Source organism: Bubalus bubalis, chromosome 18, assembly GCF_019923935.1.
Source record: "Bubalus bubalis isolate 160015118507 breed Murrah chromosome 18, NDDB_SH_1, whole genome shotgun sequence".
Lineage (NCBI taxonomy): Eukaryota > Metazoa > Chordata > Mammalia > Artiodactyla > Bovidae > Bubalus > Bubalus bubalis.
In genome coordinates this window covers 7,624,756-7,647,534 of record NC_059174.1, presented here as the reverse complement: position 1 = coordinate 7,647,534, position 22,779 = coordinate 7,624,756, and the positions used below count along the sequence as shown (strand labels likewise).

General features: G+C 45.7%; 1 protein-coding gene and 1 long non-coding RNA gene across 7 annotated transcripts in view; one reads left to right on the top strand and one right to left on the bottom strand.

Annotated features, from left to right (window-relative positions):
* GAN (gigaxonin) overlaps positions 1–15,540 on the bottom strand; it is a 49,296-nt gene extending 33,756 nt beyond the window's left edge. For 2 of the 5 annotated variants that reach the window (XM_006044477.4, XR_006546405.2), the window contains exon 1: positions 15,220–15,540. In XM_006044477.4, the coding sequence (XP_006044539.1) occupies positions 15,220–15,386 (167 nt within the window). In that variant the 5' untranslated portion in view covers positions 15,387–15,540. Of the gene's footprint in view, positions 1–3,783; positions 3,878–4,977; positions 5,080–15,219 lie in introns of all 5 variants that reach the window. The other 3 variants (XM_025268443.3, XM_006044478.4, XM_044932147.2) reach the window with 3 other exon arrangements.
* An 81-nt stretch (positions 15,541–15,621) lies between these two features.
* Positions 15,622–17,754, top strand: LOC112580198. 2 transcript variants are annotated; one of them, XR_006546406.2, is made up of 2 exons: positions 15,622–15,878; positions 17,645–17,754. It is a non-coding gene; the product is annotated as an uncharacterized LOC112580198 (long non-coding RNA). The 2 variants fall into 2 exon arrangements; XR_003104467.2 differs by having other exon boundaries at positions 15,653–16,024.
* Positions 17,755–22,779: the final 5,025 nt, after the last annotated feature.

The following is a 22,779-nucleotide window of genomic DNA, read 5'->3' as shown; positions in this document are numbered from 1 at the left end:
CTGGCACAATACTATTAAGTTCATTCAGATTTAAGCAGCTTTCCCCATGTCCTTTCTGTGTTCTGGGACCCAACCCAGGGTTCCAAACTGCACTTAGATGTTGTGGCCCTAACCTGCGCCTCTTCCTCAATCTTTCTTCACCATTCGAGACCTGACACTTCGGTGAGCCCTAGTCAATTACTTTGTACAATGTCCCTGAACTTGAACTGAATTTCTTATGATTAGACTGAGGCTGAGCATTTCTGGCAGGGACACTACCAGACTGCCACTGTGTCCTTCACATCAGGGAGAACATGATGTCAATGTGTTGTTACTGCTGACCTTAACCATGGCCACTTGGTTAGGTGATGTTTGTTGGGTTTCTTCACTTTAAGTTACCATTGTCCCCTTTGTAATTAATAAATACATTGGGGGAGCTAAGATGAGAATATGCAAATATCCTTTTTCTCCTCAAACTCTTGCCCACTAATTTTAGTTGCCACCGGTAGCTCTTGCCGGCAGCATTAACGTGGTGTTCAACTGGCAGTTTCTGATTCTCTTATTCCTGCTTCTACATCTACTAATTGAGCTTCTTCTATAAGAAAGGACTGTCTCTTCTCCCCCATTTATTTCTTTATCCATCCTCAGATACATCAGTGTTTCTTTATTCTATGGATTATAATCCAACGTTATTGTTATTCATTTTCTTGCTCAAATTGTTCCAGCTTTGGCCATCAAGACTTCTTTCACGGCTGCTCCATGTTCCTGCTAAAAGCCTCTATGTTCTTTTGAGCCCCTCCTTACTTGCTGGCACAAATACTTTAGGCACACAGTCTATTTTTCCTGCCCCAGTGCCTGAATCAACCACATCCCCAAAGACACTGGAGTTTCGAACATTATCTAATTACACTCTAGAAACATCACTCTGGCGGCAGCTTTGGGAGACGGGTGGAGCCTGAGCATAGAGGCAGACAGGCCAGCAGGGAGCCTGCCACAACTCAGAAACAGTGGAAGCTCGAACCCAAGTGGCGGCGATGGCAGAGAGGAGACGGCTTCCAGAGACTTGAGAGGATGACACGACAGGTCTTGGCGTTGACTTGACGCTGAGGGAAAAGGGAGGAGGTGGCCTCCCTGAGGACTCCCCAGGTCCTCCTGGAGAGCCTGGTAGGACAGCAGCCACCACAGCGGACGAAGGACCACCCGCCTGGGGGGAGAGGGAGCGGGCCGGGCTGGGCTTGGGGCGGCTGCGCGCCTGGCCGTCAGATGGACACGCTTGGGGCTCAGGCCAGAGGAGGAGATGAGACAGCGGAGGGGAGAGGGCAGGGCGAGGACACAGCCGGTGCCGCACCACGTCTGGGGACAGACGGGGGACCAGAAAAGGAGGCTGGGGGATGGGACAAGAGGTGTCGAGAGCATGGTAAACCAAGAATGACACACACAGCAGACAGGTCGAGGAGGACAGGCACTTAAAAGTTTTCACTTAAGTCAGAAAGAGAAAGAAATGCCATAAGGTATCAGTTACACGTGGACTCTGAAATAGGACACACACGAACCTATCTATGAAATGGACACAGAGACAGAACCGACTGCTGGTGGCTGAGGGCGGGGCGCCGGGAGGGTAGAGTGGGCGGCAGGGGCTAGCCGACGGAAGCTCTAATCCATGGAGTGGGCACACAGCAAGGCCCTACGGAACAGCACGGGGAACTCTACTCACTACCCCATGAGAAACCACAGTGAAAAAGAACGTCTGTATGTGTGTAACCGAATCGCTCTGCTGTATGGCAGAAATTAACACAACAGTGTAAATCAACTCTAAAAAAATGTTGTTTTTTACCTGATTTGGCCATTATATTTAGTAGTTTTAGAAGAACAGTTTTAATGGAGTGAGAAGACAGGCGCCTACGGGCAGAGGGGAGCAGGAGGTGAGACCAAGGACGAGATACATACACACTTCCTTCACAGACTGTCGGCACAAAGTCAAGAAAATCGTGCACTTGTTGGAAGAGGATGCAGAGTGTGTTTGCTTTTATCAGAAGCATTTATTTAACATTTGTGCATTGCCTATTACTGGGTGCTGGGAAGGACTTAAGCATACTTTTATGTTCAGGAAAAGGAGCCAGAAAGGAATGAAAATTACCTTTTTTTTTTTTTTAAGGACAAGGAAAAGGATACACTACAGAATGTCCTAGAAGGAAGAGATGAATATGGGGGCAGGGGGAGAGAGCCAGGGAAGACTAACCTTGACTGTCAGCCTCTGCTCTCTAAAGACTGGCATGCAGATCATCACACAATATGTAAACAGCACTAAAGACGATCTCCAGAGTTAAAGATTTCATATCCAAATTTTAAAAAGATACTCTAGATCATGGCTGACACACTACAAACCACAGCCTGTTTTTGTATGCCCTTTCAACTAAAAAATTTTTTTTTATATTTTAAAAGATTGTTGTTGAAACAAGAAACAAAGAATATGTGACCAAGATTGGATACAGACTGGAAAGCCTAAAATGCTTCTGACCCTTTACAGAAAAGTTTGCCAAACCCTGCTCTAAATATTTTCACAATAGCAAACATATAACATTTAAAAATTCAGCCTAACAAAATAGTAATGTTATGCAAAATAGTAATAACTTTGAGAAACAACCTGGAAAAGTGACCAGGCAGTGGCAATAAATATAAAGGAAAAAAAAAAAGTCAGATACATACTGTCAGGGTCTTGATATGATAATCCAGTCTTCCTGGACCGTAATCTGGTCTCATATAACAAGAACAAATCTGCTCTATCTTCAGATACAGATATGCCTGGGACAAAGTCCCTAAAGTGGGTTTACCCACAAAAAATACAAGAAAAAAGAACCAAGAATTTTGTTTTTTTTCTAACTTGTTTATAGTGCTACTATTCAGGAGAGAAAAAAAAAAGAACTGAAAATTAAAAGGTCAAAGGGGAATGATGAAGCCAATTATATGGAACAGCAATGATGTCGTAACAGCTAACTGTTAAAAATGATTATGGGCATTACCTTGAGATATAAGAGGGATACAAAATGACTTCAAATGAAACGATGAATCAGAAATTACATATGTACGTGTGTGTAGAGAGCGCACAACTGTGACACTGGATTAGTGCACTGATCGGAACCGGAGCTCTGGGAGATGTGAAGAACTGAACTCTGATGTGGTTTCCCATAAGACCTTTTGTATAAAAAAAAGATTCTTAAAATGTAAATCCAGTTCTTATATGTTTCAAAGTAAAGCAGTCAATAAAAATGTACCTTTTAAAAGACAAGGTTTGAAAACACATGTTAAAACTTTAAGATGAGTTCAAAGACAGAACCATGACGCAGCAACTTAAGAAGCAGAAAATTCTTCTAGGATGAAACAAGCCTGATTCCTTGTTCTGGTCACACCCTGGCCTTCTAGAAATAAAAGAAAGACATTCATGCCTCAACCTGTCAAACAGTTCCAGATTTTCTACTCGGGTAGGATTTTTCAGGTGCTGCTTAGAAGAGGCTCCTCCTGTAACCTTTAAGAGCCCATGGAAACGGCCATCTCAAGAGGAAACCCCTTTGGTTTGGGGGCACTCTTTTTTCTTTTTGGCTGCACCACATGGCTCGTGGGATCTTAGTTCCCGACCAGGGATCGAACTCACAACCCCTGTGTTGGAAGCTCCGAGTCTTAACCACTGGACCACTGGAGAGTTTCTTGGGGGCACTCTCACAAGTCTTCTCTAATTAAAAACTGGTGGATCTGGTTCTTCTTTGCTGCTGCACACAAATGGCGCTGAATACTACTGAAATTTCTTACCACAGAAGTAGGTCCGTATTTCTCCTCACTTTCTGTTCCCTCTTCTCATAGAGTCAGAATGAAGGTCTGCCTTTTCCAAGGCAAAATGGAACTCCTGATTTAAATTCAAAGGAGAAGTAAGAATTTATATGAATGTATTTTCATGTCTTTGTATTCTTCCTTTCAAAGCAGTTCAAACCAAAGCATTAAACGATGCTTAAGAAACTTTTCTTTAAAAAAAAAAAAAAAAAAAAAAAGATAGTGGGAGTAGGAAAACAAAAACCCACTATGGCCTGAAATACACCCCCACCCCACCCCCGCAGCCCACCACTGCCCTTTCAGTTCCCTTTAATAAATGAGAGACAGCTCACGATGACTTTCACTTCAGCATCTCAAAATGCTCTTCTGTTTCTGGCGCCTCCTTCATTTATAATCTGTTAATAAATGTCTCTAAACAACCTGAGGCTGAAAATGCCTTCCAAAATGTTGTCACGGGAATGAATGCTTCTCTATTAATTCTTTAGTCGTGTTGTGACAAAAGCGCTCTCTCTGGAGCTACTACTTTTGAAGAAAGAATTTGGTTCCTGCTCCCAGGTTTCTTGGCACCAGAAATGGGACTTTGTTGAGCTTGATTGCGCCATCTAAAGCGGTACAAAACTCAAGACTCTCTTCTGGGTTAAAATCTGTCCTAAGATGGTTTATTCTGCCCCTCTCCCCCAGTCCCCGATACACGTTCAGTTATATAGTAAAACGCCTCGGCCAAAAGCTTCATCTCACTTCCAAGTAAGACGTAGCATCCTGAACTCTCATCTCCTACTTCCTCATCGGCCCTTAGACTGCAGGCAACTCAATTCTCTTACCTACAGACTTACTAATGGATCTAGCGCCTCTGGCCCTGGAGATAAAAGACGCTCTAAGGGCACCCAGTCCATCTGTCTGTTCTGTTTCTCCTTACTGAATAAGACAGACACGTGCGGCACTGAAGGTACACACCATCCACCACAGAGAAGCCTGTAGGAGGGAGTGATTATTTGGCAGAACGGGAAAAATATTACAAAAGAAGGGATACTGGGTCCTGAAGGATGGAAAGGAATAAAAAGCGAGAGGTCAAGAGAGGCAGAGATGAGAAACGCATATATTCACAGATATGTCACCCTCTGTAGAAGCTGCAACAACTAGAAGAGCCTGATTAAAGTGTTTCTACAGCAACGCTACCTTGAACTGGATGCCTCAGAGACAGATCGTAGTCTTCCCCATTCTTCACAGGCAGCTGGGCTCAAAACTTGTTAGCTCTTCCTTCTTCCTTCAGCCTAATTCCTGCATCCAAATAGCAGTCGGTTGATTTCTCCTTTAACGTCTACCTTGGCCACGACTGACATGGGGGCCTGGGTGCTGACCTGAATCAGTCAGCAACTCTGTGGCCCTGGGAACAAACCACCACCAAACTACCTTCTCAGAGCACAGCCCTGTTCCCATTACTGGTGTAATACCACTGCTGAACGACTGAGTAAAACTCTAGACGAATTGGCTGGGCTCTGGAGAACACCATCTCAATTGGCCGTCTACCCGCACTTCCCACCACTCCAGTCCAGCCCCCAGTCCAGCCCGCGCCGCGTGCTTACCATCGTGAGCACACACCTGAGCCCCTGCACGCACACCTGTGCTAACCGGGACCCTTCTCTTTGCCCCTCTCTTCACCTGCCCCACCCAGCCCTCTACCTCTAACTCATCCCCAAGGCCAGGCTCCACTGTTTCCTCCTTGGCACCTTTAGGGTCAAGAAAGCGGCCCCTCCTCCTCGGAACGCCTGTGGCTGGAAGTATCTGTACCATTAAAACAGCCTCGGTTCCACACTTTGTCCTTTCACACCTGAGCTGTAACCTCTGAGGACGGAGCCTGTACTTGCCAGAGTCTTTGAGAGCTGTCCTTCATATGCCCAGTAAATGACGACCAGCATTGTTCACTGATAGGACGTGAACCTGGGCTCTCCTGGCTCTTCCCTTTTTCTCCCCAAGTCCTACTGCTAATCCCTCTACTCCAGCCACTCCAACTCCACTGATGAAGCCAAGCCCAGGGGACTCCTATGTCCTGTCTGAACCATTTTCAGTTCAGTTCAGTTGCTCATTTGTGTCCCAACTCTTTGTGACCCCATGGACTGCAGCACGCCAGGCTTCCCTGTCCATCACCAACTCCTGACATTTGCTCAAACTCATGTCCATCAAGTCAGTGATGCCATCCAACCATCTCATCCTCTGTCGTCCCCTTCTTCTCCTGCCCTCAATCTTTCCCAGCATCAGGGTCTTTTCCAATGAGTCAGTTCTTCATGTCAGGTGGCCAATGCATTGGAGTTTCAGCTTCAGCATGAGTCCTTCCAATGAATATTCAGGAGTGATTTCCTTTAAGACTGACTGGTTTGACCTCCTTGCAGTCCAAGGGACTCTCAAGAGTCTTCCCCAACACCACAATTTGAAAGCATCAATTCTTTGGCACTCAGCCTTCTTTATGGTCCAACTCTCACATCCATACATGACTACTGGAAAAACCATAGCTTTGACTAGATGGACCTTTGTCGGCAAACTAATGTCTCTGCTTTTTAATACGCTGTTTAGGTTGGTCATAGCTTTTCTTCCAAGGAGCAAGCATCGTTTAATTTCATGGCTGCAGTCACCATCTGCAGTGATTTTGGAGCCCAAGAAAATAAAGTCTGTCACCGTTTCCACTGTTTCCCCATCTATTTGCCATGAAGTGATGGGACCAGATGCCATAATCTTAGTGTTTTGAATGTTGAGTTTTAAGCCAGCTTTTCACTCTCCTCTTTCGCTTTCATCAAGAGGCTCTTTAGTCCTTCACTTTCTGCCGTAAGGGTGTCATCTGTGTATCTGAGATTCATATCTGATTGCGTATTCTCCCAGCAATCTTGATTCCAGCTTGTGCTTCACCCAGCCCAGCATTTCGCATGATGAACCATTCCAGCACCCTCCAAAATGACTCTCATCAACGCCTGACCTAAACTCTTCTGATAAAATCTAAACTATCTCACACAGACTAAACTATATTGGAAAAAAAAGTTTGTGGTCCCTTTCCTGTATCTGCCACCTGCCCAGCCAGCTCCCAACATACAGCCCTCTGGGAAGTGTTCCAGTGGGAGCTGGGCCTTGGTGGGGGCAGTGTGCACACCGCTCTGACCTCGGCTACGAGGCCCTGCTGCCCCCAGTCTGGATTCCTGTAGCTCCACCAACTGCGCATCATCTCCTCGGGCTGGTATTCCAATCCAATCGTGACTCGGATCACAGCACTTCGGTTCCCTGTGCTCTCCCTGTGGCCCCCAGCTCTGCCCACACTGACTCTCCGTCCTCCACACCCCCTCCAGATCTCAGGTTAGACAGCTCTTCCTCAGAGTGGTGCTCCCCACCCCACCCCGGTCCACCCCTCACATCTCTCTGTAACGAGATCTCTTCATTGTCTGCCTCGCCAGCCGAAGTCCACGGATCCAGAGCCCTGGAGGCCCAGGACATGGCAGCACCGTGCATAAATGCAGTGCTCAAGAGAAGTTTAATGAATGAGCAAGCATTTAGGAAACTTTTGACCAAGGATCTATATTCTCTACTTAAAAACAGCTGTTTCTGTAAATGTAATGAATGGGGGTTACTAACACAGTAGCGAATGATTAGATGAGTCATTTAAGTACACTTTTTAGAGCAGACTTTCAGAAGTAACTCCTCTGAAAATAAAATCAATCTCTTCTTTTTCCGTTCTTGAAATTCTGGTACTACCACACCACACAATATCGTGTAAAATTAAGTGAACATCAAAGATAACTTAAGAAGCTCACAAGCTCACAAGCACATGGGTTAAAGGGTGATGGCATTTCTAAAGAATGTTCTGACAGCTGTGAACGTGATGCCCATTTTCCTCACGCTTCATCAACAGGTAAAAAGACAGGAAGTAAGGCAGCAGAGCCTCTCCTTTGCTTCTGCTCCACTGCAGGACTGAGAGAAACGAGAATCTTGGTGTGTCTGCAAGCAGCAGGCCTCATTCCTTCCAGGCAAAGGCAGCTCTGTTCACATGGGCACCAGTGTTAAGGAGCCAGGCAGGAAAATAAACCTAAGGACCAACCAACCAACCACCTGCAGGAAGTCTCTAATCGGCAAGAGTTAAGTCTGAACTTCCCACACCAGCTGGAGCACAGGAGGAGGAAAAGCTGGACGGCTGTGGGAAACTCTTCCTGTGACTAACAGATGAAACATTCAAGACAACGATGGCTTCTGCTGGCCTCCAACTCAGCCCACTGAAGCAGAAGTGGGCTCTAGCGAGGACAGAGCAGCAAACAGTGAGCACTGACTTTGCTTTCTAAGGATTTTCTTGCTCTTCCCAATCCCACCTCCTCACACTGCCAGCCACTCACAGTGAATGGGCTCAAAGTGGTAGATAAGATGCAGACCAAACTCACACCTTAAATGTGAGGTTTCTCCAATTCAGAGAACTGACTGTTTTGTACAATTCAAGTGACAAAGGTCTGAAAATATTTTGAGCTCAATAATACATGACAATTTAGAATTATTCAGAGGCAGAGGCACTTGGTTACTGATGAATGTGAATGTGACTATAAAACTATGTTTTACAATATTTCTACTCATGTTAACACAAAAATTGCAAGTGCCAAATGGTCTTTAAAAAGAATCACAAAATACTTATGAGCAAAAATGTACATTTAAAGTTCTATATCCATTAGCACATTAACTATAAAAAGAAAAAAAAAGCACATTGTATTGGTCTATACCCCATTACAACAGTCTATTTTTAAAAAGCAGTCTTCCCCACTTCCACTTTGATGCGCGCTGCCTCTTAAAGCTTTATTGCCTGAAGGCCAACTCTTTTATCTAACAAAATATTTCCCTGAGATCTTATTTTCCCAGAGTATTCTATTTTCCTAAAATCTCTGAAAGGAAGGGGAAAAAATCACAATTTATTCCCATAGAGAATTGAAAGCAGCAAACATTAGACCATCATTCTACGGTGAAGACATTCTTTGGCAATAAATGCTTAGGAAGACAACTTCAGTCTCCGCTCTTCTGAGCACAGGGGTCAGGAACTCCAGCTAAGCGATGAAGGACATTTAGAAGGACACACTACCTTCACCCTCCACACAGCTGTGCTTGCCAGCTTTACTAGAGCCTTTGATCGCCTTCCTTCTTTGGACCCATCCTGTTTTAGGAGGCAGACAACCCATGGGAAGCACTCAGAATTCAAGGTTGCAACCTAACCTGCTCCTTGTCACACTCACACCCTGCATCTCCACCCTTAACCTAGAATCCCAACTTACAAATTATTCATTTATATCATAGCTCGAGCATACAAAATGATAGACTTGTGTTCTTCCAAAGGATGATGCCACTCCCCAAAGGACTCAGAAGCAAAACGACTCCTTATTTGTCCTAATTATGTTTTCTTTATGGAATATAAATAGAGTTTAAGCCTCACTTTGATATCATGAGACAGACTGATTAATAGTTTAAACAGCGGATAAGGTGGTTTTATAATCTGGATGCTTGGTCTGTATTATCCAAACCTAAATCCTTGGATAGCAAGGAGATCAACCAGTCAATCCTAAAGAAAATCAACACTGAATATTCATTGGAAGGACTTGCTGCTGAAGCTGAAGCTCCAATACTTTGGCCACCTGATGCGAAGACCCAACTCATTGGAAAAGATCGTGATGCTGAGAAAGACTGAAGGCAGACAGAGATGGGGGGCAGCAGAGGATGAGATGGTTGGATGGCATCACCAACTCGATGGACACGAATCTGAATAAAGTCCAGGAGATTGCGGAGGACAAAGGAGCGTGGCATGCTGCAGTCCATGGGTGGCACAGAGTCAGACACCACTTAGCAACTGAACAACAAAAAATCTGTGAAGCCAGAACTCCTATGTGGAAAAGCACTTTGCTCAACTCTCTAAATTATATAATAAAAATTACTTTAAGAACACTGAAGAGAACTTGCAGAAGAAAATGGCAACTGGAAGAAGAGGCAGAAGCCAGAGGGCACAGTTAAGACAGGGAGAGCTTACCAGCTGGCATTCAATGGCGCTCAGATTTAAAGATGCACCTCTGCCACACTGCTTTTTACTCAAAGTAACAAGTCTTGGGCAAGCTATACAATAAGTCTAAACATTCAACACTTCTCTTAATGTTAGATCCCTTAGTCTAACAAGAATTTTATTGATCTGTTTCATCATTTGAAACCTTCTGAGAACCTGTCCAGAATTAGAGCATTTGCTGCTACTAAGAGTGACAACCGCTGCCTTGTATATATACACGTGTATCTTTCAGCTGAAATAAGTAATCTATGTTAAACTTAGACCTCCAACTTACAAGCTCTTGGTTTTCTTAGGAACCCTGAGAAAATCTTTCTTTGATCTTCTGAAAGAGAACATGCTTCAATATTGGTTTTGGAAAATCTCACATTAAGAACAAGGTTTAATCCAATACTAAAGGAAGAAGAGGAAGAAGAGGGAGGAGAGGCGGAGGAGGGGGAGGGGGAAGAGGAGAATGGAGATGATCATTTTGAACCATGTGACTGAAGCTGTTCAGGGCAGATTTCATCTTTTTAAGCAGTTGTTAGGGATGCCTTACAGTAAACGGATAGAAACAAACAAGGCCAAACACGGCTTAGATCCATTAATAAGATGTTCAAGCCCAGTTTATTTTCCATCACCATCAGAGCGCAGCATGAGTAGGTACAGTTGATTGAAAGATTGCTCAGGATCAGTAAGCATCTCAGAACCTGGAGTTTCCAGCTGAACCCGTGAGGACTAAGAAACCTAACAGGTCACAATCACTATGCAAAACCCTTTGTAATCATTCATGAGCTGCTTTGAGACTCAAGCACAAGTGAAAGAAAAGAGACTTCAGGACTGAAAGCTTGCTCTGCACATAGCAGACAAAACTAATAGACATCAGTGCTCAGAAACTAAAGGGCGGGTTTCAAGTACCCAAGGAAAGGATGACAACAATTTCCACATTCCCATGAAACTTGGACTCCCACAGGCATCATATTAGTCTCGTTAAGAAGTTTCACCAGCATCATCTATGAGTCAAATTTTAGATTTAAACGGCAAAACAGGCTCATCAATACTTAGGCCTTGGAACACATCCAAATTAAGAGCATAAAATAAACGCTCGTAACAAAAGAACTCTACAGAGCTACATTTATGCAGCAGAATATGCAACCAAGTCCTGCATGACAAGGCAAAGGGAAGGCTGTAACATCAATGTGCAATAAAATTAAAAAAAAAAATCTTTTTAGCCATATTGCATAGCACGAGGGATCTCAGTTCCCCAATCAGGGATGGAACCTGCACCCGCGGCAGTGGAAGCTCTGAATCTTAACCACTGGACTACCCAACAAAACTACAGATGGCACAATAAAGCTGTAAGACAGAGACAGACGCACAGAGCAGAGCAAAAACAGCACAGAGCCCGATCAACCTCACTTCATAGACGAGAAGACCAGACTAAGGCCCACACAACTGTCCAAGATGATCCAGGCTGGAGTCTAGGCCCAATGGCTCCACTCCACACCCACTAGACCAGCTTTTTCTCAAAACACAAGGGACAGAAATCGCCATTCTTACTGTTGGCTAACTTATCACAGGGTCCAAATTCTAGGGAATCTTTCTTTCCTTTACTCTCTGGGACTAAAAGCTAAACAAACTCCTGTTCCAACAGATTCCCTAGAAAAACCAAAATTCCCCAAAGTGGATATGGGACTGGAACCTGTACAGAGCCCTATTATACCACCACAGAACCACACGGCAATTCACTTGCAAATTCTTTCACAGACATCACACCCCAAGAGCCACAGTTTATGAAAGAGAGGAGGGCGAACTCCATACCAGATCAAGGGAATTGTGCCAGAATGAGAAGAGCCTAAGACATGAAGCAAAGCAAACTTTGCAATACTCAGGAGAAAAGGAAATTTCCTACAAGCCTCAGGGAACCTTTCCCAGAAGGTCTCATGGTTGCTGAGAAAGGAAAGGGTTGCTGTGGGTCGTCATTAGAGCTCTGAATTCAATGTCATCATTCTTAAAGGTCGTCAGCTACGTTTAGATTGTTTTTTTTTTTGCCAACAAAGCGAAGGGAAAATGCCATTCAGGGATCATGAGAAAGTGCTGGGCAGAGGGCATGCCGGGAAAGCAGCATCCCACGGTAAGCTGTGGGGAGTGACGAGCTCTGGGAGTCTCTGCCCATCCTCCCTGGAGCGCCTCAATCTTGGGCGGTGTGACACATGCCCCACCCAGCCTTCCTTCAGGTGATCATTAGGAGTTTGTTGCTGAATTTAGGTTTTCCTGCCTTTTTCCTTTTACAATGAAAGTCTTCTGGTGCTAAGACGATCAGGAGGAAAAACAAATGCTACACCAAAGATAAAGCACAGGAAAAGATTAAAACCAAGTTAGGCTAAAAGACTTTTTATATGGAGTAAAAACTATGCCAAATGATTTGCTTCAATTCCTAGTGCCACAAAGTTGGATTGGTTCCCTTGGCTGATGATACAGAAACAATATATAACATTGTTTCTAAGCCACACAACTTCAGACACCTATGACACTTACTAAAACCAGGCAAACCGGAGACTTTAAACAAAGCTCAGACTACCAAATTTGCAAACACCCAATCCTTTCATTTATGACATCGCAGACCTAAGTGTTTACGCTTCAAAAGAGAAAGTAAGAAACATCAAGTTCTAGAACATACCAATTCATTTTGTTTCACTATAACTCCTTCAAGTTTCACTCAAACAAAATGGAGATACTATAAAAGCCCAATAAAATCAGCATCAAAAATTAAACAGTTCGTATCTAAATACTAATACAAAGTAGTCATATTACTTTGAAGAAGCCTTGAGACTGATAATTTTAAAAGAACCCCAGGAACAAATATACAGCTTCAATGACCAAATAAACCTACAGCAGTCAATCAATCCCTGAAAAAACACATACTGACCAATTCATATTTACCTAGAAAATGTTAAAAATAACTGCCCTACCTACTGTGCAAGATGGCTGAAAATAAAAATCAAAATGAGACAGTATGTGAAAGTACTTAATAAACAAAGTCAGTAAGAGAGTTTACACAAAGACTAGTTAAACGCAAATAATGCTATAACTTGGTATGGTAAACAAGAAGGAGACTAGGTATCACTAACCTGGAGTCTAATCCTAGTTGAATCACTAAGTGCTGGTAACCTCACTGTAATATAAACCACTAATGCCCACCGTGTTCCATTTTTTTAATTGGAAGGTTAACAGAATTGGACTAGAGGGTTTGAAGTCCCTTTTGGCTCTGCTACTATGATCACTAATATTTCTCACCTAAATTACTACTAGTATAAACTAATATTACTGAATATTATCATATGTGCCACTATGTTACAAGCAGATACCCCATCTTTCCTAACTTGGCAGATACAGCAGTGATACCTTGCCAGTGATACTTCTGGAGACCTGTGTGCAGACCTGTGAGGGGTTTAAAGCCCAGTTACCTATTTCTGCACAGGGTTGGTCCAAGATTAAATGAGAGGAAGACACATTTTATCCCTCAATGATCAGACTAGTGGGCTGAAGCCGAGATGAAGTCATCTACTGACAACTCAAAAAAGAGTGAAAGCTGGGAGCACAAAGCAGGTGCAGGGCTCTTCTCCATCAGAGACAACTGAGCGTCTGAGATGGAAATGAACCAGAACTGGTCCCCTCGTGTCCAGTCGGCTGTGGCAAAAAAGAAGACAGTCCCTGCTTCCACTCATCTGCTAACCACCAGGCACTGGTCTTTCTGCATGCCAGGGATGTGGAAATGAACAAAAGCAAAGTCCCTGGCCTCATGGAGCTTACACTGTGGTTGGGGAAGAACCACAAAGTAAATGAGTAAAATGCAGGGTATATTATCTTGGTAAGGGCTATGGAGAAAAATGAAGCATGCCAAGGGAACAGAAAGCATGTATTTGGTGATTCACGGTTTTCTTTTAAGCCAGCTGGATGCCACTTACAGAACGACAAGAATGCATCTAAAGTAGTTTTCCTCAGCATTTCCTCAAACAAGGAGTTCTCTGTACACAGGAAGATGCTAGCCTGCTGATCCCAATTTTATATTGATTGCTCAAAAGCTCTAAACTGCCAGCCGTGAGCTATCTGTCACGTGAGCAATCGAAACCCCACACTAAGATGAACTCATCCCAAGCCCACCTTTGAAATCCACACAGTGCAAATAGATTTTAAGAAAGCGAGCCAGGAAGAGCCAGAAGTTACCAGAAATTAGTTGAAATGCTTCTGACGAGGCACAGATGTCTCTTAACGCACAGGTTAAAAGGCAATTTGTGTGCTGAGGTCTGCTAGGACAAGGCTTGAGTCTACAGCACACATCATTTTCCTTTTTTCTGACCTGTCAATTCTAGTGACATTCTCTACTATTAGTCTATATTTAACCAGTTTACTGGGTAGTTTCTCCAGCTTTTAGCATTTTCTCCATCTTTTATTAAAAGAGCAACTCAGTCTGCAAGAAAGTTCCTACAACATACCAGCCCCTGCAAGATGTGATACCCTTGTATGAACACTGTCCTATCCACCTTCAAATCACCTCGTTAGTTGAGCTGACAAAACAGGCTGATCTTCGTTTTAAAATGCCTTCTCTAAATCGCTAAAATCTCATCATGGTCCTCGGATTGTATAACAGCATCCTGAGAATTACAATAAGTCTTTCGAAATGTGCGACAGCTTACTGTAACGTCCGTCTATAAGACACTGCCCTTATTTTTAAACGAGGACCCACAGGGGTGGCAAAGTCACTTCTGCGAAGAGCCCGGGCCTGGAGTGGAGGTGGGGCGGGGGTGGGGGGGGGGGCGGGGTGGGGGGGGGGGGCGGGTCGGGCTGTCCATCCTAAGGAAAACATCCCATGGGTTTTCCCTCTGCCCGCACCGGAGGGGAGGCGTGTGTTCGGCTTCTCCGTGGGAGGGGCGCTCCCTGGCCGCGTTCGCGGCGCAGGGCCCGGCCCACCGCCCGTCGATTCCGAGGCGAACGGCAAACTTAAGCCGGGATCCGCGGGCCGGGCCCCGGGCGAGGGGACAGGCTCTCCCCAGCGCCGCCCCGCCCTGCGCGCGGGTGCGGGCCCGGGTCCGGCCCAGCACGGCGTCTGGGGGCCTCGGAGGCCGAGCGGCGGGGACCCGAGGAGCGAGGGACGGCAGCGGTGGGGACTGCGGTCCAGGGTCCGCTCCAGGGAGCAGGGCCGGGCCTCGGGGCGGCTGTCCTGGGCGGGGGTGAGGCCCGGCGGCCGGGGCGTCTCCCGGGAGGCACAACGAGCCGAGAGCTGACCACGGGGACCCCGGCGGCAGGCGGGGGTTGGGGACCCGGGGCTCCGCGCCCCGCCCCCGGGCCCGGGGCTGCGCGGCTCCGCCCGGCCCCCGCCTCACCTGATGTACGGGCTGGCTGCAGCCAGGATATTCTTCTGCACCGGGATCTCCTCCCCGTCGAGGACCAGGTGCGCGTCGCAGAAGCGGGACTCCTCCCGGAACGAGCTCAGCGCGCGCAGCAGGCGCGTGGCGTGCTGAGGGTCGGACACGGCGCTGCCCTCGGCCATCGCGGCACCCGCTCCTCCGCCCGCCCGTGGGGGATCTGGAAGTCGCCTCGCCGGACCCCGCGAGCCGCCTGCGCTCGGCGCGCGCCCAGTCCACTCGGCCCGCGCGCGCCCCGCCCGCTCGGCCCCGCGCTCGGCGAAACAAGATCCAGCCCGAGCCTCCGGAACGCGCTTGCGCCGTCCGCCCTGCGAGCGGCCGGCGCCTTTAAGGAGCCGCGGCGTTGCGTCATTTCTCCGCGACGCCCCTGTGCCCTCCTCTCTCTCTGTCCCGCCCTCCGTCGCCGGAGGCGGCCAATCAGAAGCCTCGTCCCCCTTCCGAACGCCCCGATCCCGGAACTGGCGCTGCCTGGGCGCGGGTCGGCGGCTGAGAGCTATCTCTGCAGCGCTGGAAGGGTGTTCGAGTGCGCTGGCGCTCCAGGGTTAAGTCCGTGGCTCTGGAGCCGTGAATCTGAATCCGAGCCTCGGTTCCTCCGCTCACTAGCCGTGTGACCATGGGTAAGGTGCCCATCCGCAGTTTGTCTTTCTGCAAGATGAAGATGATTTCTTAGGTGTTGTTGCGGGCTGATGTGAGACAACCGCACGTAAAAGAGGGCGCACTAGGTGTAGCTTTCATTATTTACGAGAGAAAAGGCGCTTCCCAGGTAAGAGCACAGAGATCCGAGAAAACCAGCCCCGAAAAGAGCGTTTGGGTTGCGGGCCCGGGAGGGAGATGCAGCGGATGAAGCTTGAAGACGTAAGCGAGACTTCTTTGGCTTACGGTCGGGAGGTTGGTCTTGATCCCATAAATGGTAGGAACCGTGATAGGGTTTTTCACGAAGATCGAGCTGCTGCGTGGAGAACTGGAGGGTGGGATTGGATGCCAACGGTAGAAACGTGGTTAAATATTGCCTTACTTGAGGGAAGGGACTGGTGGCCTAGATGGAAGGGTGATGATGGAGGTGGGCAGTAGCGGATGGCTTTAAAAGAACAGGCAGAATTAGGAGGGGGAGGGAGTCCTGGGTGATGTTCTGGATTGAGTAGCTGCGTGATGTTGGTACCTTTCAGAGAGAGACAGAAACGCTGAAGGAGTGGAAGGTAGAGAGCCCAGACAGAGGTGGGCTCTGTACAGGTGTGACCAGGCTCCCCCACCCAGTCAGGATCAAAGTGCTGACAGGAAGCAAGTGTGGGACAGCTCTGTCTGCAGAGCAAGCCCTACACTGTCAGAGATTTCTGGGAAGGCTGCTAAGGGCACATGGGAACGTGAAATGTAGCCCCCGTTTTGTCCAAACGTTAGGGACTCCACAAGCTCCTAAGGAATTAGCAGTTTTACCAGGGCCAAAGGCCCAAAGAACATGGTCAGTATTCCAGATAGGCTGGGATAGCGTTTTCAGTGGATCAGCTTAGGTTTTTCCTTCAGCCAACTCAAAGGCCCCAGTAAAGTCTGGCATCTTTACCGTGAACCAGCCAGGGGTTTGGGGTTACTGGCAGGAATCAGGGTATTTAACTCTGGTGGAGTCACTGACTAAAGAATAGATAGGGAGAAAGAAGTTACTAGAGGGCTTCCCTGGTGGCTTGGCTGGTAAAGAAACAGCCTGCAACACAGGAGATCCCGGTTGGATTCCTGGATCAGGAAGGTCCCCTGGAGAAGGGATAGGCTACCCACTCCAGTATTCTTGGACTTCCCAGGTGGCGATAAAGAATCTGCCTGCAATATGGGAGACCTGGGTTGGGAAGATCCCCCTGGAGGAGAGCATGGCAACCCACTCCAGTATTCTTGCCTGGAGAATCCCCATGGACAGAGAAGCCTGGTGGGGTATGAGTCCATGGGGTCGCAAAGAGTCGGACACGACTGAGTGACTAAGCACAGTGGAAAATCCAGACATTTCTAGATCAGTATTATGGATAAAATAATTAAAACATCTAGGATTGGCTACAAAACAATATGAAGGGAAGGAGGGAAGTAGGTGGGGGTATAAATGAATCAAAAGTGGCTATGAGTTACTCCTTTTAAAGCTGTGTCATAGATATGTGGAGATTCATTGTGCTAGTCTCCGTATTTCTTTGTATGTGGTAAAATGTCATAATGCAAAGTCAACAAGATAAGCGGCTAGAGCTTATATCCTCCATGATATCTGCCCAGTATCCCTAGGAGCAGTTGAAACACTTCTTCCTTGAAGTTGTTGCTGTACTTTGAACATTGCTCTGGCAGGAAAATTACTGTAAGGGGTTTATTTGCCTATCTTGCCTACTAGCTTGTAAATTTAGTGCATCTCCATTTCCAGGTGCCAAGTCCACCGCCTAGCCCTGTTAGTGCTCAGTGGATGTTGGATGGATGGAGAGATTTTAAAAATTGTGAATACCGGGCATTTAATAAATGTTTTCTGAATTGCAATCTGTTTTTAGTTTCTTTGTGTTTGTCTTCTTTCTCAGCTGGGTTGTTGCTGGAGTCAAAAATGATACATATGACAGAAGGCCTTCATATCAAATATGTAGGTACTTGATAAACACTTACTTGGAATTAGTTGGAATGCTGATCTAGTCTTCGAATGTCAGCGGTTCCAAAACAAAGAGCTCAAATAACAGAATCACCCTCAGGTAACCAGTTTTCCCAGAATGGGAGTGTTGCCTTAGTTGAAGTAACTGGAGGTAAATGGGGATTAATCAGGCAGGTTCTTCTTGGTAGAGGTGAAACTTCTCTGATGTTTTGACAGAAGGAAGGTATAGGAGGGCCTGGGCAGAGGGTTGTAGACAGACCAACATCAATCAGGGCAGCCTCCCACCTGACACCGGACAGGGGAAAGGCAGTTGCTGGCTTGAGAGGTTCCCCTGTGCAATAGGCAGCAGATGGACAGAAGACCGTATAAATGTTCTCCATTCCATCCTCACAGTTGCAGTATTCCCCACCAACCACCTGCCTGAATCACTCATATTCACCCTTCAAAATCCAGCTCAGTGACCTTCGGAAGACCTCCAGCCAGCTTCTCGGGCAGAGTCCCTGTGCTGCACCGTGTTTATGCCTTCTTTTGTTCTGCACTTAGCTGGCAACGCTGTAGTTCACTGGTATATACTTGGTTTGCGAGCTCCTCCAGGGTAGGAGCTGTGTTGAATGTACCTATTTCGAGGGACTTGCACAGTGCCTCGTGCTTCGAGGGTGCCACTGAATGCCTCACATAATCAGAGGTGGAAGGTTGGGTGAAGGAGCATGGGCGGCAGACTAACACAGTAGGGGCAGGTGGTCCCACAGGGAGCTGAAGAGCACACCCTCGGGTCAGGTGGGAGGCCGTCCTGTACTGCCAGCTGATGGCTCCAGGAGATAAGGGGCCAGTGGTGCCAAATCCAATAATTTTTCAAAAGATCTGAAAATTCAGATCCATATGTGCAGTGTCCCAGTTTTTCAACATTAGCCACACATTCCATTTGAGGGAAAAAAAAAAAAAAAAGATGCTGCACTTGTCTGCAAACAAGATCTGGCTTCCGTTCATTTCCAGAGGCAATCAGAAGTCCATCTTGGTTTACTGAGAAGGGAGTTAACGATCCAAAGGGTTCTTGATCCTCAATAAAATTGTTGAGTTGAACTCGGGTGCCCCCACTAAGCCTGATCCTGATGCTCTAGGGAAGGAAGAGGGCCCACGTGTGGGAGGATCTGTCGGGCAGCTGCTGCCGGAGCCACTCCTGGTTAGACCATGAACTGTCTTGCAGTCTATTGATACTGCTCAAACCGAGCCACCCTTGACATTGCTTATGGCCATCAACACGGTGTATGTAGTGTTATTGTTTCTCTACATTCCATGTATATCAGACATCAAGCTGTTGTGAAACATGTAATCTAAGAGATTTAATAAATGTCCCCGCAGTTTCAGTCTGGTGACTATCAGTGATCCCTTTTAGCGGCTAAAGAGCCCCATAGGAAGGATTCTTTTTTGGGTCTGAAGACGGAAAAGGATATTTTCACAAGGTACTAACAGTGGTCATTCACTCAACAAATATTTATTGAGCACCTGCTATATGATACATGTTGCAAAGGTGCTGCTGGTGAAAACAGTTTCCTCCCATGCCGTCATCCAAGAGACTTTTACTCTCTTCCTGCTTTTCTGATTATGTATCATTTTACCATCAGGAAAAAACAATTTTCATTTGCAAAAAGAAAATACTTTGTTTCCAAAAATGAACCCTCCAAGTAAAGAATCACTTTGGGGTTTTCTTTTAAAATAAATGTTAGAGGAATGAGTCCAGTAAAAGAGATAATGCAAAGCAAAAGAATTAATAGTTTAGAAGCTTTTTAGAAAACACTGACTTGAGTGGATTCATTTTATTGAAGTGAAAACTGAAGCTCGAGAAGTAAAGGACTCAGTCAAGGTCATACATGTGACCTAGTTGGGGCAGAACAGACAGGCCCCAAGCTTCTGCCTTCCAGCCCTGTAAGCTTTTCCATTACACCAAGTTGACTCTTCGTAAACATTAATTTGGTTGAGACAGTCTCTTCTGATTCATTTTAAGGCAGTCTTCAGATATTTTATTAGGTAAATCTGTCTTTGGTCCAAATCTATATATGGCTCCTTTCCGAAAATCTGAGCTCTTCCAAATCGCTGAGTCAGAGAACATCTCAGTATTTATAACTCTTGAGAGTTGATTCTACATATTTACACAACATTCAGAGAAGTATCTCAGAACCAGTGAACTAATTAAGCTGTGATGAAGATAGTGACTGTTTCCGTCCAAATCCGTGCTGTGTTGCCAGCACCTGGCGCTGTGTCTGAGACACAGTAAGCACTCAGTAAATATTGGCTGAGTGAATAAATCTTAATAAGTGGGGAGACCTGGGGTCTTTCTATCCACTGAACGGGTTACTTCAGTTGTTACCATGGTCCTGCACTGAACTCCAACTAGTCTATGCAGCAGCAGGCTAACATCTCCGGTTCAAAATAAGCTCCTGATTTTACTCTTTAAACCCAATCATTCCCGGACTTCCCTGGTGGTCCAGTGGCAAAGAATCTGTGCTCCCAAAGCAGGTTTTGATCCCTGGTTGGGGAATGGGATCCCACATGATGCAATTCAAAAAGATTCAAGCTGAAATTTAAGACCTGGTGCAGCCAAATAAATACGTAGATAAAATATTTTTTAAAAACCCTAATTGTTCCCCAAATAAACTGGCAGCATTATTCACTTAACCACAGACAGAGATTTCTTGACATTCTTGACCTTTTTTCTCATGCCCTTCATCCAATTCAGCAGCAAAACCCTGCAGACTGTCCTGAGTCCAGCCTCATCTGACCCCCGTCGGTACCACCCTGTCCAGCCACTAGTCAGTCCCCCTGGACTCCTGCACCAACCTCTTAGCTGTGCTGCCTGCTTTTCCTCTTGCCCCCTTCTGAGTTCTTTCACTTCATAAGTTAATCAGATCCAGTCACTTCCCAAAACAAGACCCTCCAAAGGCTTCCCATCAAACTTGAGGGAAAAAATCCAAAGCAGAAAGTCCTGTGTGATCAACCTTGTACTTCCTCTTCAACCTCATTTCCCATCACTTTCCTCTCCCCTGATGTTCACTAACCAAATCAGCCCTTTTGCTGTTCCCTGAACAGGCCTCACATATGCCCACTCCAGGGCCTTTGCATTGGCTCATCTCAGGCTGGAAATGTCCTTCCTCATATTCTCAGACCTTGTTCTTTCCTTCTTCATAGATCAGAGCTCAAATGCCAACTCCTCAGAGAGGACTTCACTAATCTTCCTGTATAACGAATGCCTCACTCAACTACTTCATTTTTTCTCACTGCATTCAGTCACTACTTAACATATGTTTATTTGTATATTAGGTGTCTCCTCTGACTTTAAGCTTCATGAGGCCTGGCAGGAACTTCCTGTTTTATTTATCAATGTTATTCCCTAGCCTCTAAAACAATGCATAGGAAATAACAGATACACAGTAAGTTTAGACTTACTGAAAGAAACAAACTGATGGAAGAGAGAAAATATTCCTGGATCTTTTCATCCCTTGTTGCCTAACCTGACCTTGCCAACATGGAGGAAGATGAATAGTCAAGGAAGATGAAGATTCAAGGACATGAAACTTCCAAACCTCAGAAGGTCACAATATAACAGCTCTGGACAGATGTTGCTTCAATTACTTCTTTCAAACCAAGTTCTGTGTGAGAACCTTCAAGCCAGGCCATTTTCCACTTTGTATTCTTTAAATTTAGTTTGAGTATTATATATTGTTACCATACCTAAGAGCATGTAAAAGATACTCAATTTCTGTCCTCCCTGTAGAATTCTAGCCAATACACTGCAAGGTGTATGAGCTGATTTATTCTGCAACATTTATATCATGTAAGTAATTTGCCTGCTCCTTAGACTTATTTAAATGTAAAGTCACCTGAATTCCTTTAAGTCACTGGACTTCCTCTATACCTCCCTGTGGGTCTCATCCTCCTATTCTGGGAGGCTCCAGGGTTCATTACTCCACTGCTTCAGTTTCTCTGGCATAACCTTAGTAACTTCCCAGAGCAGTTGAGAAGCTCTGACACAAGGGTCTGCCACATAGTAGGCTCAACAAACGCTCAACAAACGCTAAGTGTTGTTACGTTTCCTATTGCGATCATCGCCACAATCATCATCCTGGTTTATAATGGCGTCTTTCCCAGCTCAGGAATTACTACCTTTTAGTTGATTTTCAAGTCAAAAGTCTAGCCTCATCACTTCTACAATCAAGGCCCCACCAGCTTCATCCTCTCCATCCGGGTTGACAGCTTCATTTCTTGTTTCTGTCTGATGTTAATGCTGGACTATAGTGAACTTAATTATTTTCTGACTCTATCTGCCATCTTCCCTTCTTACTCTTTAAACACTCCATTCTACTCCTTTGTATTTCACGCTCCATGCCTTTATTTTTTTACCTTTAGATTCATTCTTTATTTTCTGAACTATGTTAGATCTCTTTAATGAGCAATGTTTGACCCAGTTAACACTTTAATATATTTATTATCTTTGGAACACATCTTGATTGAGGTATAATGTAAAGCATATGGACTGATGAATTGTTTCATATGGATACCTCTGTGACCTCACCAGGTGGATGAAGATAACACTTCCAGTAACCCAGAAGGTTCCTTCAGACCTGTTTCTAATCAGAACCTCCCAGTGGAAACCACTGCTCTGACTTCTATCACAATTGATTTGTTTTTCCTGTTCTTGAACCTTTGCATTTGGCTTATTCCACTCAGGACGATGTCTTTGAAATCCTTCCGTTTGTGGCTTGCAGCTGTAGTTAACCAGCTGTACCACTGTGTGCATATGCCACCACTTATGTGTCTGTTTCCCTGCTGGTGGACACTTCAGTTGTTTGCAGTGTGGGGCTATTACAATGAAGCTGTCATGAACATTCTCAAACAAGTCTTAGGGTGGGCGTATGTACGTTTTTCTC